This window comes from Pholcus phalangioides, unplaced genomic scaffold (assembly GCF_987345545.1).
Source record: "Pholcus phalangioides strain wild (caught in Gottingen) unplaced genomic scaffold, Ppha-v1.0 ptg000015l_1, whole genome shotgun sequence".
Taxonomy (NCBI): Eukaryota; Metazoa; Arthropoda; class Arachnida; order Araneae; family Pholcidae; genus Pholcus; species Pholcus phalangioides.
Window position 1 is genome coordinate 62,810,421 of NW_028301608.1, and position 19,521 is coordinate 62,829,941.

At 36.1% G+C, this 19,521-nt stretch overlaps 2 protein-coding genes and 1 non-coding gene across 3 annotated transcripts in view; 1 reads left to right on the forward strand and 2 right to left on the reverse strand.

Annotated features, from left to right (window-relative positions):
- The window catches only part of ari-2 (E3 ubiquitin-protein ligase ari-2), a 31,292-nt gene extending 24,164 nt beyond the window's left edge, over positions 1-7,128 (reverse strand). Inside the window, exons 1-3 of the mRNA XM_089244009.1 lie at positions 6,852-7,128; positions 3,353-3,562; positions 3,080-3,223 (exon numbers count right to left, since the gene is read on the reverse strand). Coding sequence (XP_089100135.1) covers positions 3,080-3,223; positions 3,353-3,562 — 354 coding nt within the window. The 5' untranslated portion in view covers positions 6,852-7,128. The remainder of the gene's footprint in view (positions 1-3,079; positions 3,224-3,352; positions 3,563-6,851) is intronic.
- A 930-nt stretch (positions 7,129-8,058) lies between these two features.
- TRNAS-GGA (transfer RNA serine (anticodon GGA)) lies at positions 8,059-8,132 on the reverse strand. The gene has a single exon. It is a non-coding gene; the product is annotated as a tRNA-Ser (tRNA).
- A 282-nt stretch (positions 8,133-8,414) lies between these two features.
- LOC149076444 (uncharacterized) lies at positions 8,415-11,728 on the forward strand. Its single transcript, XM_089245548.1, has 2 exons — positions 8,415-8,649; positions 11,469-11,728. Exons 1-2 carry the CDS (start codon positions 8,519-8,521, stop codon positions 11,659-11,661), a joined length of 324 nt encoding a protein of 107 aa, XP_089101674.1. The 5' UTR covers positions 8,415-8,518; the 3' UTR covers positions 11,662-11,728.
- Positions 11,729-19,521: the final 7,793 nt, after the last annotated feature.

Sequence of the window (19,521 nt, forward strand, 5' to 3'; positions counted from 1 at the left end):
ATATGTGAATACAGGGGGGAAAATGTCTACATTTTATGAACAATTTTTGTTAACTGTGTAGAATCATTTTGAAAAATATGACGACTCTTTCATAATCATCCTATATATGAAAATCAAGGAGCATACACCTCGCTGTACTTCCATCTTGCATAAGGAACACTAAGTACATCAGAAACAAAATAAATATTTATATAATATTCAAAAAAATATTCAATATCATTAAAAGTCAATATCGCTTAATTAAAACCAAACAAACAAGAGTAATGAAAAGGGATTTCAGGACAGCACATTTACTGGCAAAAAATCGGAATGTCCTGCAAACTGGGAGATATGGTCAGCCTATGTAGGTTTATAAGTTTTTGGTCAAAAGGGGGAGGGGTTGTGCTTCAAAAAGTTTGAAACCAATGCTTTAAAGAAACTTTATTCACAAACATTTCTCATCCTTCCTATTTACCTGATTCTGCCACTTGTGACCTTGCCATTTCCTCAAATGGTTCTGTCCTATAGCTCAATGGGAAAATGCAAGAGCTTCATTAACAATGGAAAGAGGGGTGGAAGGAATATACCAAGAAAAATGGCAGGAGTATGTGTGATCCCCATAGCTTTTCCTGACAATTTTTTAACATTTCAATACAGTAAAGCATGATATATTTAAAAAACTATCTTACCACAAATAATTAAGGTTGAAACGATTAATATATTAATCTATTTTCATTATTAATTTGTTTTTAACCCTCACGCTACGGGAATAGCCACAGAAAAGCTACACTCAGTGCAGCCAAGTAAAAAAAATATCCTTTTTTCCAGTTGACTTTTGTGAAAAATAGATGGCAATCAAACTCAGACTTGCAAAATTGAATACAATACAAAAAAGGTGTGGTTCAATCAGAGAATCTGGATTTGAACCCACAATCACAAAAAATAATGAGTAGAGTAGGCAAGCACTCTACCACTGCTCAACAATGTACACTCGTCCAATGAGGTACAAGCAAACTTGTCAGAAAATAGAGGAAATAATACTAAAAAAAACTTGAATTTATACATGCATACCCCCATCTATGCATCACTTAAAGAATTTCATCATAAAAGAAACAATTGTAATCATCCCTGGATGATTAAGCCACAGGGTTTAAGGTACGGTTGCATTCTTTGCAAAATGTGAAAGAAAATCTTAGAATGCAAAAGTAGTAGTAGCCACTTTCGCAAAAATGTGTACAGCAGGTACGAAACGAGTAGACATCCAACCATCAATCAATTGTAGCATTTTGCTGAAGCTTTTCCCCCCGTTTTTGCTTTTTTTGCTAAAGGAATTTTTTATCTAGCTTAAACCCTGTTAAGCGCGCTACTTCACTGATCATCCCTGGATGATGGGAGCATGGTGAGGGTTGAAACATTCAGTGCAAACGACCTCTTTTGACGTGTCTCAGTGTGGAAGGAACTTTGGACTGGAAGATTATTATTTTATCACCAACAGGATTCAAGTGAAACATTGTTTCTAGGTTTTGAGTAGGATTAACAACTTCGATCTTGCTTTATTTTTTTCGAAGTGGGATGATGATTTTTCCAAAGCGTTTGAACCAAGCTTGTCAATTCATATTTGATAAAAATAAATCATGATTTTCTCATAAAATATTTTGAAATCCTTGACATTCTATTCACAAGGAAGGTCTTGTGATATCCCATATACATCTATCAGCAGCAGTTTCTTCAAAACTAGTAGACAAAATATGTTGTTTGAGATCTCATATGTATGGCAATCGATGGGCCGCATTTGGGTGTAGTTCTAGGTTGTTTTTGTGGCTTCAATGTGGTTTGCGTTTATTGTTTCCAGCAGTATTTTATTTCACATCAGCTGCAACACCATTGGAGAATAATTTAACTTCATTTTTTAATTCTCATTCAAACGTCCATCATCAATACTGCTGTGTGCTTCACAAAATGTTTTGCTTGGGCTATATAGTTTCCATTCTTTTTGCTCCATTCACTGCTTCTGGGTTTTTCTCACACAATTTTTGGCAACTTCTTAAAATTTCCTCTTCAGTGAATCTGCCTCTTGCCATTTCTGCAACAATCACAAGCACATGGATAGCTCTATTTTGTGAAACAAACAATTTATCAGACAAAACGACAAAAATACTTGGCAGCAAAATCGGACACACTTGCTGACCAACATCTGCATATAAGAGTGAATATTTTTTTTAAAAAGTCTCACGAAAATGGGGGATTACTGTATTAGATGCACATAGAAATCATCAGAATTTTGGCCATACAAAATTAAATTGCGACAATGCTACAATTATTATAAGGTAGGGCTTGTCAAATCCCCGGTCTCAATGGAGACTAGAAAATTGATATTGGTGCCTAATTTTTTTCACCTATGATAACTGATTTAAAGTCTGAAGACAGCACAAAAATATCGGAAATTATGCCAGCCTGTCTGCTAGCACGGAAAGGGACCCATAAGTGAAAAAAACACTATTTTGGACCAATTTTCTAGAGGGAGGAATGCCTGACACCTACAAAATTTTGCTGGTGCTTAATTTTTTTTTTATTGTCGAGCTCTGTTATAAGGTGAATGCGCTCTAAAATATATAGGGTCAGTGTGACTCCCTTCCATCTTTCTCGCTATATTGGTTTATATCTCTGTTGCTAAGGCTGGGATTACACTATGAAAAGTTTGATAAAATATCTTTTACAAAACTTGAAAAAACAACCAATAAAAGAACATTGATAAAACTTTTATAGTGTAATCCCCGCCCAAGAAATATAATGAAGAAACTTTGATGTACAATAAGAACATAATTCAGGGAAAGTAAAAAGTTTTTAAGCTTTTGGTTTAGTCTTGAGATACGAGAGCAGGAAGAGCATACAGGGTCACCCAGACTCATCTGTCTTTTCTAGTGTTAAAGACATTCATGACAGCAAAAATATTACATTACACACTCTTACCGTAATGTCTTCAATTGGTGGCAGAACTAGTGGGATAAGTGTATTCAGTCCTCAAAGAGATATTTAGAAGGGGATCACAATAAATGAAATGAATAAATATTGTAATAAAAATAAATGAATGACATCATACCTGATAATCAGACTCAGGAGGCCAAGCAGGTCGTATCTGGGAATCAGCGAGAAACTTGTCAGGATCCTCATTATATTTCAAAACTATCTCTCCCATCGCCCACCGATTTGTCAAAATGAGAACTTTGGCGAGAGCTGGCTTTATCTGCGAACGGATTAAAAAAAACGTAATTTTTTACCATTTTTAATGAAAGATTCTCAATTTTAACACTATGAATAAAGAAAAGAAATCACACATGTCAAATCGGAAATGACTATGCAAAAATATAATTACATTCAAATTATCACATAAAGTCTTTATGCATTCTTCTAATAGACTCTTGACATCTTCCACAGTCAAACATCTAAATTCGAAATACTCAGGATCAACTTTACAAGGGTCATTCTGATCAACTTCGATGTCCTCGCAACTGTTGTAATAGTCTGCATACCCATCATCGTCACTTTCATCATCTAAATCAACATCTGAGTTGATAGAAGACATCTGAAAAGTTTGAAAAAAAGAAAAAATAATGAAAGAGCAATATAAAAATACATCTAGGCCTATATAAATGTTTTGACATGCATTGTTTTCATGAATGAAAAAATAGGTGGCAGAGAAAAATATTTCTAGTTCTGCTATTTTTTGAGCTGAGTTTTGTCTTGACTTAAAAATAGTCTATGCATCTTATATCTTTGTACTTAAAAATAGTCTATGCATCTTATATCTTTGTATTTATTCTGTACTGATTATGAATTGATGTACTCATTCTATGATGGAAATGCGATTCAGAGTTGGTTACAATCCCAGTTAATTCGACTATATTGTAGGCCCCTATATCACATAATATATAGAACTATTACATTCACTGTAATTCAAGATACGATCTGTAAATGTACCAAATGACTTCAACAACACAATATAGAGAGGAATCATTAAGGTCCCCATACACACTGCACAGGTCCTTCGGGGACTAGTAAATTAACACGCAAAGGGTTTTTAGTTCTCTTTCTTCTATTCCACCCTCATGCAAACTGATTGCAACCACATTGCCACAGCTCCCAAAGCCAAATATGCCAAAATCTGAGACATATGTCACAGCACAATCAGTGCTACTGCTGACCAAGATGGAAGAATTTTAAAAAAAGTGTAGAGAAAATATTATGAGAATTTTCACAGTAGGACATTTCCAGTCAGTCGAGGTCTCATTGCAGAACAATGCAATACATTCTGCTTCGGGAGCCACAGCCTTCAGCCATGCAGTGATCAGTGCAATGAAGAACCACAAATGACATCAGAATGATATATCTACAGTACCATAAACGTGGGAGCAGGATGCAGACACAGAACGATCTCACGAAGGGGTTGGTGAGCTATAGTCCATTTCAGGTCAACTTTGCAGTGCAGAGAAAGGTAGAGAGTGTATTCCTTCGCCGCAAAATATAGTTCACATATATCGGAGGCTTACAATGATAATTTATGCAGAATATTTCAATTTTTAAATGATTGAAAAAAAATACTGAAAAAAATATTGTTGTGAATCGATCTTTATTCGTTTAAGAATTTTAAATTGGAAAAATATTAGTTACCATTATATGTAAAAAAAAAAAAAAATTTTCTCAGTGAGATTGGCGAGAATCAGCCATACCTTATCGCGCATCGATACATTGGTTGAAAGGCTTTGGTTGTCATAGCAACGTGTGATGCGGGTCCCTCGTAGCTTCCCCTTCACTGCAAAGTTAACCTGAAACGAACTATAGATGCTCGGTCAGGGATTTCCGCAGATTTAAAGAAATTCCCTGACAGTGTCTCACTCACCCACCCCTTGATGAGATCTTTCTTTGTAAGCATCTACATCATGGCGCTACAGGTACTGTTCCACAATGCCACATTTACGTTTTGATACACTGCAATGCATAAAAATGGATACGTTGCTATTTACATTTTTTTTCATTGTAGCTACAACTAACCAGACCAGAATTGAATTTGGAGCCGATTCCCATCCGTTTTGGGGACGACTGTCGGCATACGAACTGACCAAGAATTGTAGCTACAACTGAAAGAGCTAGGGGTCTTTTTTTCAGTTTTCTAGCTTCAATGTGGCATACAACGATAAAATCATCAAACATTACACATCACTCATAGTTTGAAAAATATATGGTAGATGGCAGCACTATAACAAGCTTTATGTTAGATTCACAACACAGACACACACATTCCAACATGCACCAATTCGTTGGAAGTTCCGTTGAGGAATATGGACGAGGTACATGTGTAGTTTAGTAGTAGTGGTAGCTTCAATGTGAGAACAAGAGCCGATTTCCCCCATTTGAAAAAGTTTTCTGCAGAGAGCAGCCAGACCAGAACAGCTTTGATATAAGGGACACGTCAAGTTGGCAACTTTTTCCCAACGATAAGTCATCAACATAATGGCACTGGGTTGCAATATATCCTCGTCTTTTCAGATCATCGTTTTTCGTTGCTATCATCTGTTGTGCAGGTGGCGCTAAATGTTTTCAAACTGTCTTTTTTTTGACACCATTCTATCTCTCTATATTATTCCAAATTATGTCACCCCATAGCCGCTGCGTTTTTAGTGATTTGGAAAACCGTTAGGAGACAAATTTTTTTTTCCTCTTCCTTCCCTATATATAGCTTGAATTTCACAATGCAGTGCATGGATCGTATTACTTATTAGATATAATCGGATTTTTCTATCCTCTCTTAGGTTATACCTTTAATATTTTCCTTTATTTAAACAAGAGTACACGAGTCTAGGTTTCATTTATACCCTGATCGATTTATTATATAAACAGTGACCAGTTTTATTTATATAGCCTGATCAGTTCATTTTTATCCAGTTTTATTTCAAAACAGGAAGGGCTGTTGTTTATTTGTGTCTGGATGCCTTGTTTTAATTATTATTGCATTTACTAATCATGTGCATTGGCTTCAGTTGTTTTTTAATGCCAGCGATTTTTTTGGGATATTTTCTTTTTAGTGTCTGACAGCCTTCTTCGCGACTTTTCGTCAGGTCATCGGACATGTTTGTTGCTGAAAATCGCCAAGTTGCCTCTTATACTAAAGCTGTTCCGCCAGACCTTCAACACATTATACTAAGTTAACATGCAAATTTGAGCATTTGCCACTTTTGCTTCAAAATATGAAAGACAGGTGGCAGCACCAGCAACAACACTAAACAACCTTCAACTTTGGCAACATAAATATGTTAAGGCAATGCATATAACAGCAAGCACACATTTCAGCGTTACCCCCCCCCCCCCATACAAGATACAAGGAACAGTTGTTACAAGGTGAATTTGGTGCTCCTAGTCCATCACCCCAGATCTGCCAGCTTCCCCTAGTTACATACCCTGCTGACATGTAAAGAGTCCATTAGTTAGATATTCTGCGGAGGAACATGGACTAGGTGTGTGCTTAAGTAGTAGAGGTCACCTGCATCCCAATTTTTTTGCAACATCAATCTAACTGCACAGTATGGAATCAATGAAAACACAAGGCCTTGATTATTAAAAAAAAACCATTAGTAATCAACATTTCATTCTTTACAAATGACTCAATAAATAACTATTTTCCCATATCAAATAGCTTTTGAAATTCAACAAATTTGTATACACGCCATCTACACTGAAACATTTATCAATTACCGCCCCTCATCTATTTCAATACTACATCCACGGCTCAAAATAAAAACAAAACTTTCAATACAAGGCATTTAGTTTCCAATCAAGACGCTCGATATTCACGGGAATCAATGTATATTCAGACTTGCCTTTAAATTCCAACCCACCGATACAGCAGCACATAAGCTTTACCACTAACGGACAAAAGAAACACCAGATTATATATATAGTATTGATTTATTCCCACGATGTCAAATTATTACCGCCAATCATGCAACAAAGCTTCGCTTTCTGAAATAACGTCAATCACGACACATTTATGACCAATGGCTTTTTTCTCTCAATATCGACGACGATCACGAACATTATAAAGGGCCCATGAAAAATTCGCGTGAAAAATCGTCATTGAACATATCAATGAACAGCATACATCTTGCCTTTGCAACGGCTGAGTGATCGTCAGAATCAGACAAGAATGAAAAAAATTCTCAGTAGGGTGGAGTCGGCCGTGAGTCAGCCGAGAAAAAAATATCGCTGCAGAGGGATTTATCGTTATATCGAGTATCGTTGTAGTGAGGTTTCACTGTATGCTGTTTAAATTTGAGGTCACTAACTTAAGGAGCCCTGTGCACCTCAGTTTTTCTCACTCAGTGTTTGAATGTTTATTTCAAGTCTAAATATTGGGAACTTTAGTGTCATCTATCGACAGACTGGAAAACATCATTGGAATGATGAAAGGCATTATAGAGCAGCTGCTGTCATCTGATATTTATTTACAAAAAAAAAATAAACCTCAAATCTTTGTCATCCTTGAAAACTAGATGGCAGTAAACCTTTCATCAAAGAAATATTTTTCTTACTATGAAACTATCGGAAGTTAAGACCGACCATGTTTACATCAGAAACGGACATAAATTTGTTGTTTATTATTTTGTGATTATCGGTCATCTGGACAACCATCGGCACGGTTTTTTTTCCCGGTTCTTCTTAAAGAGAATTTGAAACAACGATGGTAGCCTGTACGGCTATATTTCCGTAATCGGGTTTCGTGCCAACTATATATATAGTATAGTACTATATATATAGTATTGATTTATCATCAGGATCATTCATCAGACACTGGCTGCAAATTATATAAACGGGCTGCCATGTTTGTTGACATATTGTAACGGCTCTGACCAGTATTAAAAAGTATCGGAATATCAATTGGCTTTGGTGCCATCTATTGCTCAGCAATAGTACTAGTTGACAGTTTTTCGTTCGCATTCTGATTAATAGAGAGCAGTATAGATCTTACGAGGGTTTTTAACAACTGGCTGTTGCGAAGATATATTTCGGAAAGAGAGAAAATTCAACTGCCCCTGCGGGGAATCGAACCCACGTCCTTTCACTTTCCGGGTGAACGCCCTAGACCACTAGACTACAGAGGCACCAAATCTCTCAATCTTTCCTTGGAGCTCGTGTACATTGAAAGGGACCGTACATGGACGGCCGGACCAGACTCAGGCCAACCAAGCTCAAGTATAGATCTTACCTTTTCCTTTTGTGATTGATTGTTATGGAGTTCTTAGGTTTTCAGATAGATGGCAGCAAAAGCTGAAATATTTAGCCATGGTCATTATTCATTCAGTAACTAAGTTTACCGTTTTCCTGACGCTAAATTATGGTCATATCATTGCACTCTACTATTTATTTCGGTATGCTGTTTGGGCAACAGCACAACGTGCGTTTACATAATTTGTTTTTCAAAAATACCCAAGGAGGCAAAGCTATATGTGAACGAATTCGAGAAGAATTATTCATTTCATCCAAAGAAATGAATGGAGAGGTATCTAAGAGTACCCATCCGGGTGACAATCATTTACAGTCTATTTTATCTTCCCAAGATTGTGAACTGTATGAGTTTGCCAAGCTATGTGGCATTCAAATAGAGCCAAACACATTCAAGTACGCTGATTTCTAAATCCTGTTTATTTATTTATTTATTTTTTTTATAAATTTTATTCGCACAAATAAATTTGATGATTTATTATTGCATTTTATTTCTACCTCTCAATGTCCTGTCAAGTGTCGCGAGTTCGATACCCGGTTCGTCCTTGTCAGGAACTTTCCTGACGCAGGGGTACAACTGAAACGGTGGCATGACCACAGAAAAATATTGCTACCGTAGGGAATCCAACACCGAGGGGTTAGCACCAACCGCTCGGTGAGTATAAAAAAGGCTGCCGTTCGTAATCTTCAATAAATTGTAGGTCCCGGCAGAGGCGGATTTAACTGTGCGCGCCCAGGGCCCCGCGTTCTAAAGAGCCCCAAACTTCACACTTTTTCTAATTTAAGGGGCCCTCAACCGACTATAATCCACCACTGGGTCCCGGTCTAATTAGTTCTCACGTGCAGGAAACGACCACAGTGCAACAAAAATGATCAATGGTCTGTCCTTTTATTTTTTTTAGGGAAGCTCAGTTTTTCTCGACATTGTGTTCGTATTCTATATTTGTCTTCTTTAGAGCTGTGTTCCCACAGTGGGAACACCCCCCCCCTCCCCCCAGGCAGGGAGGAGGGCAGTAGCAGCCATGGGTTCGTACAAGATCTTGTCTTGATTTGGTTGGGGGGGGGGGGGATGTGAGCAGAGATATGACACTGAAGGCAGAAGGCATGCCAAATGAAAATATCATTACAGAAAAGAAATGTGTCGGTAAAATAATCAGGGGTAATCTTATTGACGAGACAATGCGCGTTGGAAACGAAATAAATGCCACTGGACAAAGGGGGGGGGGAAACATTGTTATCAGTTTGAATCGCCTGCACTTTGAGCACCATCTATAACGGATGGCTCTAGAACATCTGCAATGGGAGCTTCTAGAAGCAAGGAGAAGAAACGGCAACCCACCGCCATTACGCGAGCGACTTATAGTAGTACCCTTTGTGATCTGGATTATACTGCGCTTGTTCTGCTAGACTTAAAAGCCACAAAAATTTCAGTACATGTAATACACATTCGGAGTGCCCTTAAAATATAACCCTATTAATATATAAGTATATAAGTCCCCCCCCCCCCCAAAGGCCATAAAAATCAATGAAGGTAAATAAAATGTGAGATATTGTTTCAGAGTATGCTCTCAAGAATGAAGAGAAAAACAAAACACTCGTAGTTCTCATGATTAGGTTACAGCAAAAAAAAATTCCAATGAATTCAGATGGTAACATTCACGGAACAGCTGTCGTATGGTCCGCCACTTGGCGACTTTTTGGCGCCACACATGTCTGAGTCGCCAAGGCCGTCAGACACTACGGACGCCGAAAAAAAAAACATTAGCGTGCAAAACATAATAGAAACCACCAAGCATAAAAATATAAAAAAATATCAGTTAAAAAAAAATTACACCTGGCCCATTTTTTTAATAATAAAAAGAAATACTTATCGTGAGAAGAAAGTCGCCAAAGTCGTGGCGGACCATACTGTATCTGTTCCCTGGTACATTCACTTATATGTATTGCAAAGTGATCTGCGCAGTGAAAAACTATTTACTGCATTGAACCAGTGCCTGTAGCATGAACACTGGTGCTGGAAGCTAACAAACTTGTGGAAACAACCGAAGGTACATCTGCTACACTATGTGCTGTCCTTGAGTGATTCACTGAGTTCTTGTATATGAATGCTATGAAAGATTTATAAGACACAATAAAATAGCACTTGTGATGATCCATTTGGGAGCTTCTGATTCCATTGTGATGATCTGATGTAGGTACATCAGATTTTTTGCATTAATGCCTCTCTTGGCTTTTGTATAGTGAGGGCTTATGCGATTATGAGGCTAATGTGATTTGTGTCAGGGGGAGAAAGAACAATATTCATGTGTAGTTATTTATTACCCCATGATCAAAGCGAGTAAGCATTTATATATGCAAACCTTTAGAATTTAATGGTAGATTTAGCTCATAGATCCTTTGGCACTTATCTGTCAATAGAGCTCAAAATTTAATATGGAAACAATCGCTGAATAATGTTATCACATGTTATTTTCTCAATCAACACTATTGGTATGCATACCAATTGTGTTGATCAAATTCTGTGTGCCAAGTCACTATGACGACTATGAAATAGGTATTGGCACCAAAAAAATTTCTATTTGAGATTTCTAAATTGGAGTCGAAGGACAACATAAATTTTGGAAATTTTTGTTAGCATATCACAGCCAACATAGGAAACAAAGAATTATGTTTGGCTGCTAAGAAATTTAATGTGTTAAATTTTTTTTTTTTCAAATTTGTCAAGCCCCACAAATTGATGCTGCCCAAACAATTACTCACGCAAACATTCTCACCAACAGTTGTTACTTGAATATAGATATGATACCGCTAGTCAAACCCTAATTTAACACCAAAATTAATTTTTAGAATTCTGACACTACTACAAGTTTGGCATTATATTGATTCATGGTTCAACCTGTGTAACCCATTATGTATGAAAGTTTTCTTTTTTTTCTGCTGAAAATTTCACGCATTAAGCTAGGTTTCCATGACATCTGGGAAGGCTATAACAGGGTTCCACTGTATTACAATATTAGCGGGGAGAGCTGTACCTAAGTCAAACTAGCACTTCCAGCTGGGAGTACTTGAAGCAGGTTGGAAACCACTGGCGATGACAAATTTTTTATATAATTATTAGAGTAGAATGAACTGAGTAATACTTTCAATGATTTCTAAATGGAAAACATGAAGTTTTTAAATTCAAATGTGCTTCATATAGTTAATTTTCTTTTCAGAATACTTGTGGAACTTTTAAAGATGGACATTTCATCATCAGCCATCTTCACGATGCTATCGAATATGGCAGAACAAGCTTCCAAGTCCACTGGAAGCAAAAGGTCATCTCGAACCAAGAATGCATCTCAGGGTGGCACCAAGAAGCCTCCTATCGCAGCAAAACCTAAGAAAAATACTGATCTCTCTAAATAATATGTTGTAAATATATATAGATCAATGTGAAATAGTTTTTGTGATAAAATATATGTTTGTGTGACAAAAAGAATGATCATATGTCTAATCTATTTGCGTTTCATTATATACAAGTATCGAAAAAAAACACCATAACTCCATACCAATCACTCGGCTGTACTGAAAAAAAAATTATTTTAATACCAAAGATCAAAAACAATTACTGGTTCTATACTCCATGAAGTTTCCCTACGAGTACAGTAGTAAAACTTCTCTTAGCAGTCATTCCTGTTTTATGGCCAAATAAAAATTCTTCAAAATTTCCTACATCAAGAGAGACAGTAATTGAGTTTTAGGGCGCAAGGTGTCCTTATAGAAAGTATTTTTTTATTTTAATAACTTTACAACCCCTTTGTAACATGAATGACTTATCTGAGTACACATTATTTGGGTACTTTTTCTAATTGGAAGTACGTCCATAGAATCAATGGTTTGCCAATAAAATGCTGTGCATGCTGTTACATATGAACCCTGTATATACAGGGTGAACTTTACCTGTTCGGCCAAACAAAAGGGAATAATAGACAAACCCAAATAGAACATGAAACACTATACCAAGCTTTACTGCATCAAATCGTTTTCAATTTATGGTAGATGGATTATGGAAAAACCATAATTTGTTACGTTTCTGAGAGATCTACACACAAATTAAGCTCATATTTGGAAAGAACAGAAAAATCTGAATTTAATGGCAAGCTACCTGGGGTGAAAGATTGGCGAAGTTCGAAATTTAATTGTCAAAATGTTTAATCGCCAATTTTACTAACACCCGTGTAGCTATAATTAGTCAAATTGATCAAAAATTGTCTATTGCAACAGCTTTTGAAAGCCTATAATCCATATTGGTGTTCTGGTTCAGCAGAAATTTACCCTTTTGTTTGCAATACACTAAAATTACTGTTTGTCGAAGTACACTGCTCAAAACAATTACGGGAGCAAGCAAAAAAGTGAAGAAAACCGTGCGAGACAGCCACGTATTGGCATACAATGGATAGTGCACACGTATCAATGTGCAATACAAAAAAAAGACGTAAAAAAATTTGGAATTAAGCTTTAATTCTTTGAAAATATGGAAAAAACATGAAAAGATGATTTAGGGCAACAATTTGGTTACATGTAAACGATAAAAAAAAGTACTGTTTAGACATGATGCATGAGTTTTAATAGGGCGTGTGGTCTCCTCGAACAGCTAAGACTGCTGCACACCTGTTTGCCATGGATCCGATGAGGTTATCGATCAGACTTTGGGGAATACTGTTCCACTCCTCAAGAAGTGCAATCTGCAAGTCTCGGACAGTAACAGGCGGCCTTGGTCGCGCAGCAATGCGTCGCCCGAGCATGTCCCAAACATGCTCGATTGGATTCAGGTCAGGAGAGCACGCTGGCCATTCCATACGCTGTATTGTTTCAGCTTCAAGCATGTTCTCCACCAGACGAGCTCTATGCGGTCGGGCATTATCATCCTGGAAAACAAAGGAATCTCCAATGGCTCCAGCGTAAGGGATGACATGAGGTCGCAGTATCTCGTCTGCATACCTTCGGGCCGTCAAAGTGTCATTCCGAATGATATGCAGGTCCGTACGTCCGCCTATGCTGATTCCACCCCATACCATCCAACCAGCTCGTCTGTATTGTGACCTTTCATGAACGAATGCGGGGTTATTTCAAGTGCCCCTGTCCCTCCATACCAGAACACGTCGGGTGTCACACTCTAGACTGAATCGGGACTCGTCTGTAAACAGCACTTGGCTCCAATCATGTTGCTCCCAATCTCAATGTTCAGCAGCCCATCTTCTTCGGGCCGCACGGTGGCGTGGGGTGAACGGAATGCAGACCATTGGCCTACGTGCATAGAGCCCTCCCTCATGAAGCCGATTACGTATTGTTTGGCTGGACACCCTTAGTTCTGTTGCCAAGAGCAACCGTCTTTGCAGCTGGGTTAGCATTCTCTGTTCTGTTTCGACGGGCTGTTAACCATATATATCGGTCATCAGTTGCTGTAGTGGCGCGTGGCCGACCTTGCCCTGGTCAACGTCTAACATTTCCTGTTTCTTGGAATCGATTCCACAGCCTTGTAACAACACTTCTGGCGACTGCAACAGCGTCCGCGACACTACGTTGTGTTTGCCCGGATTCCAGTCTGCCTATAACATGCCATGCCATGGATTCCGGTAAATCACGTTGTTGAGACATCCTCAAGTCACCTTGTCTCAAAAAAAAATACTGCACAATCGAATTTCACAGTTACGGCAGTAAAACAGACGTTTCTGCAACATCCCGATTTCTGCCCTTATCTCCTTTTTCTGGTTTTTGACGTCATGAACTTTGATTTGCATATGAAGTTTTCTTCTTCCGTTTCCTGCTAGGCTTTAAATTACGGATGATTCATTTTATGTTACTTATCGGTATGCATCTTTGCGTAATTTTGTTAAAACCATGTGCTCCCCTAATTGTTTTGAGCAGTGTATATATTCGAAAAAAATTCGGAATTGGCAGTTACAGATTTTGATGAAAATTTGATTTTGCAGAAATGTAATGCACACAAAAGACCTAATTTCTGTCAAATTGGATCACCAATATGCTTTATTGTAGGCTCTTTCGAAAGCTGCTGCAATGGAAAAGTTTTTGGTAAGTTTGACCGATTGTAGCTAGAAGGGTGTTTGAAGACATTTTGAACTTTGCCAATCTTTTAATGCTTGTAGCTGATCATTAAATACAGATATTTTAATGACATTGGTGTCGTCTTATAGTATTGTTTGATTTTTCCAAACATGTGCTTTGCTTACGTGTTCGTCTTTTAGAAACTTCACAAATTCAGGTATTTACAGACTACATATTTTTTTCCGTAACTGATTATCCCCCATAACTTGAAAACAGTTCAGGATAGGGTTGGTAGGGTGTTTCACCTGCGTTCATCTATCACCCCTTTTTGTTTAGCAGAACAGGTCATTTTCACCATGTATATATTTATATATTCCTAAAAAATATGTTTTTTGGATCATGGATTTTAAAGTAAGTCCACCTGATCTGTCCTCAAGAGTATTGAACCATTTGATTTGTTGGAAATCATTCTTTTTTTTTGTTGAGAATATTCTTTGCTTGACACAATTAGAAGTGAAAAAGTACAGTGAAGTCAATATAAGATGACCAGGATTTCCTGAAAGTACTGAAAACTGATTATGGGGGGGGGGGGGGTATATCCTGGAACTTGTACTGCCGAAACAGGATGGGTGATAAAACACATCAAAATTTTTGCAATGGAACATAAGGTAGCAAATCCCTTTTTTTGATCAGGGCATGTCAACAAATCAATCCTGGGAGTATGAAGGGAAGAAAATATTTTCCACACATTACGTTTCGGATTGTATGTGGAATAAAAATGAAAATTAAATTTCCCTACTAGCGACTAAACTTGCTAAATCCAGTGGCCACTCATGAATTCGAAAAATAAAAATGAAACTAATTTTAAGGAAACTACAAATGAAGGAAGAAAATTGATGGCCACTAGAGCAAAATATCAGTTTCCACTCTGAAATGTCTGGTTGCCACACTGCGACCAAAGAAAATTGAAAACTGCTGGTTTAACAACATGGTTATAGTACAACTATTCTGATGGTCAAACTCATAAAATGTTTAACAAGCAGGCTAGAGTGAAATTGCGATAGAGGAAACACAAAAAAGTTAAAGGTCTGTATAAGTCAAAACCATACATACCATTAACTATTGATTTTTGCACGGTGTAATCTTTTAGATGTACAAGATTTAAACTGGGATTAATTTTTGCAATGTAATGCTCAATGTTTCAAGACAGCAGCTGGCTATTGTACAGTGAAACCTGTGTGAAACGGAACTTCAGGGAAAATGAAATTATAATTTTCTGTTTAATAAAAAAGATCAAAGCAGTAATCATCTATGGGACTATCTTTCGATTCAAGACTGGTTTCCATCACCGTAGGTGCCAATTCCCAAACTTGAAAAATCTGTAGTTTATCACATGGTGAAATATTTTGCACCGAACAAAACGTCATACAAATAAAAAAGAAAACTGGGAGATTTTTCGTGACTGCATTTCTGACTATATGAACTGTTTTCCTGAGATGTCCAATTTCCCGTCTTGATATATTTTTTTATAAAAATGTGTCTCGTTTTCCCCATATTTTCAATAAAACTTAATTGCATTCTTCATCATTCACTGAAATCAAGGATTACAATTATTTTGCCCACACATAAACAAAAATTATGACGATAAATATGAATATTTAGCGGCACCAGGGATGCTCCAGCACCCACAGTACTCTATCACTAGTACCCCAGAACTCCTTCAGAAATTTGCAATATAGAGCTAAAGCCACCCACAATCGCATACAACTTTTGATGCCTATGTGAATATTGTATCTCCCATATTAAATGGGGTTTTTCCCCCTTGTAAAATTTTAATACAATGATTCATAGTAGCACTTCCTTTCGAGGCATTAGCATCATATTTGGAGACAATATCACCAATTTCCTGTACTTCAAATCCTAATTTCCCACATTTGTCCTAAGAAAACGTGGCTAGCCTGGAATTACAAAGGACTGAAAGAGTATTTTCTTAAGAGATTTTTCATTCAAGCAAAGCATCACACTTAAGGATTTTTAGGGATTTCTCTATGGAGATACAAAAAATTTGAAAAATCTGGTTTTTGACCAGAAGATTTTAATAAGACTGAAAAATCAGAGAGCTTCAGGGTAAATCATTGGCACCCATGCATCTTATAGAATATGTGTCTTAGTCAGGTTTCACACTATATGAGATTTTGAAGACTTATTCAAAAGACCAGAATTCATTTTCAGAAGAAAAAATCAATTGGCATTTTTTTAGAAAGAAAGGTCTTTAGAAGAAAATTTGAAAACTTCCAGTGCCTCAAATTATCCAGACTACCCCGAACTTTTGAGACTCAGATTAAAAATATTCTACTGTTAGTTAGTTCTTATGAATTTCTCGAATGAAATAAATTTTTGCCAAGTCAATAGTTTATTTGAATGGGGAAAAAAATTTCCCCCTTCTATAGCACTCATTAATAATACATGTACATAAGTTTTTAACTTTACAAAATATCATGCTAAGATAACCTCTTAACAAAGCAAAAAAAATTAATAACTGAAAGTTCAAACAGTGTGCAAGAGTTAAAAAGTAAAACATTCATTTCATACTTACAGAGTAAAAGCGGTTCATAAAAATGCCACATAACGAGTCTATTTAATAAATCTTGCAGACAAATCAATAGAACGAATCACTTCACACTTTTTTTTCTTTTTTTTTGAAATTTCTAAAAAATACATTTAAAAATGTCTCGGATACATTTCATAAAATTCATTTGAAATCTTTTGTACGTGCTAATCAACTAAATAGACTCGTTATGTAATAATGAGAAAATGCTTACATATGTATATTTTTCTTCATTTTACAGTTCAGAAACATGTATATGAAACTATCCATTATTAACACCATTCAATGAAAGGATATATTAGTATATATACAAAAGGGGGAAAAAAAAACATGGCACATGGCAGTTGTTACATGATGACCTGTTAATTCAAAAGCATGTTATTATACAGTGAAGAAAAATGAAATGCGAGATAAAAATTCAAAGTTTTCAATTAGGTTCTGGTATAAAAAAAATTACCAAAAAATACACATCCCAGTTTTAAAGATGTTTAAGATTTCCATGAAACTATTCAGTCCACATTCAGCTTTACCTTATTTTTTGAAAAAGTAACAATTACTTATATTTACAAAAGAATACTGGATATATCCTTTTTTTTTTTAAATATATATGTATGTATATGTAACAAATCGAAACTTGTCAATTTACAAAAATAACCAAAGCATTCATTTTGCATCCCAGCATGCAAAAAGAATTTCCCCATCACAATACAATATAATATACATCATCATTTCTATACACAACTTTTACATTTATATAATGCATGTGGCACGCTTGCATTTTCAGTAACGATTCCCGTAAAGTCTTGAGCAAAGTTTATAAAATACATGTGCCGCTCCCCATCCCAATGGTTCAAACTAAACTGCACAAATTCTCTTTATGGGAAGGGTTATGAAATCGTAATATGCTTATCACATCTTCATCATACCTTTGCAAATGATCATAGGAAGTATGAGATATCTAAATTATATTCAAAATAACAAAACAATAGGTTAAAAAAAAATCTATTACAGCATGCATTTTCTAGAAATATACCTGTATGTCGGAGGTGAAAGGCAACATGTCATAAAAGGGAAATATTACAGGAGAGCTGTTGATTTTTTTTTTTTTTTAGTATGGCTTTTTGATTTTCCATAGAGCTTGCTTGTTTTATAAAGTGAACATCTGTTATTCATTGAAATAGGATTTAGTGTCTTATACCTGTGTGTAGTAACGAAAGTACAGCAAATTAATAGTGTTACCTCAACATTGGCGAAAATGAACATAATGCCCATTATCTCTTGGCATAGATACAACTAATGGGGAATAGACCTATCCCATAAAGACCTCACAGTTTTTTTGACTTGGAGAAAGGCTAAAGTGCACATTTATTTGATATACCCATTCACATCTGATCTATTTTCTCAACACTACATATGTCCATGTATAATTTTTTCATTAAAATTGATGAAAAATTTATTATTTCATGTAAGACAGACTTCTATGAGTTGCTAGAATTAGCATCAAGTATCTTGGAACAAATGTTTTAATTAAACTGCAGCTTCGAGGACAAATGCAGTTAATTGTACTGCTTTAAGAATTATTGCTTCAAGAAATTTTCTGTTTAGCATGCATTCCTGTATTTAATAATATTGAAAAATACATATTTAAAAATCAACAAGCGAATATAATATGTAAATTCCCCTTGTGTTAGCAATGATTGAAAAATTACTTTGTAAGCTAACAACTTGGTTAGAATTTGAAAGTAGTTTAGAAAAAAAAGTGGATTCTGCATCAGAAGTACAGTGAAACCATGCTACAACAATAGTCTTTATCAGTGGTTCTCAACTTTTTTTGACTTGCTGAGCCCTTTTCAGTATATAATTTCTATGGCGGAGCTCTGTTTGACTCGAAGAGCCCTTTTTTGTACATAATTTTTATTGCAGAACCTTTGTGTTGTAGGCCTCTTTTATTTACTTATCAAATCTACTGATTCATTTTATTTCCCACGAGTCACTGTGGAACCCTTGGGGCTCCGCGAAGCACCAGTTGAGAACCGCTGGTCTATATAATGATAAATCTCTCTACAACGATATTTTTTCAAATCTTGTTTGGAATAACCTGTATTTCAATGTTCCAAATTTTGTAACCTGTATTTCAATGTTTGATGAGACGTGATAATGTTTTGCCTCTCAATATAGCAATTCCTCTACAACTATATTTTTTCTTGGTTTGCAGAGTATCATATCAAGGTTTAATTGTATTTTATTTTTAGTATAAGCAATTGGTTGATAAATTTTGTTGCTTACTCTGAGTTTAAGTAAATGCATTAGATTGATGGCAGCACTACACATAAAAAGCAATACACAGAAACAAACTTCATGTTAGGTTCAAGACACGTACACTCCAACATGTACCAATTTATTAGAAGTTCCATAGAGGAATATTGACGAGGTGCATGTATGGTTCAGTAGTAGTAAATACACTAGCATAGCATTAGATCCATTATGGATTAACCCCTTCACTAAGATTTTTTGGCACAAATTCGGACGATGTTCTAGCAAAAGTTGCCAAAACCAGAACCTTTGTTTGCTTTGCACATAGGAAATGAAGAAAAGAGGTAATTGAATTTAAT

Excerpts from the sequence above, each read along its gene's own strand:
- LOC149076444 (XM_089245548.1), top strand. The coding sequence starts at position 8,519 with ATGAATGGAGAGGTATCTAAGAGTACCCATCCGGGTGACAATCATTTA. Across the intron at positions 8,650-11,468 it reads ATAGAGCCAAACACATTCAA|AATACTTGTGGAACTTTTAA; the intron begins GTACGCTGATTT and ends TTTTCTTTTCAG.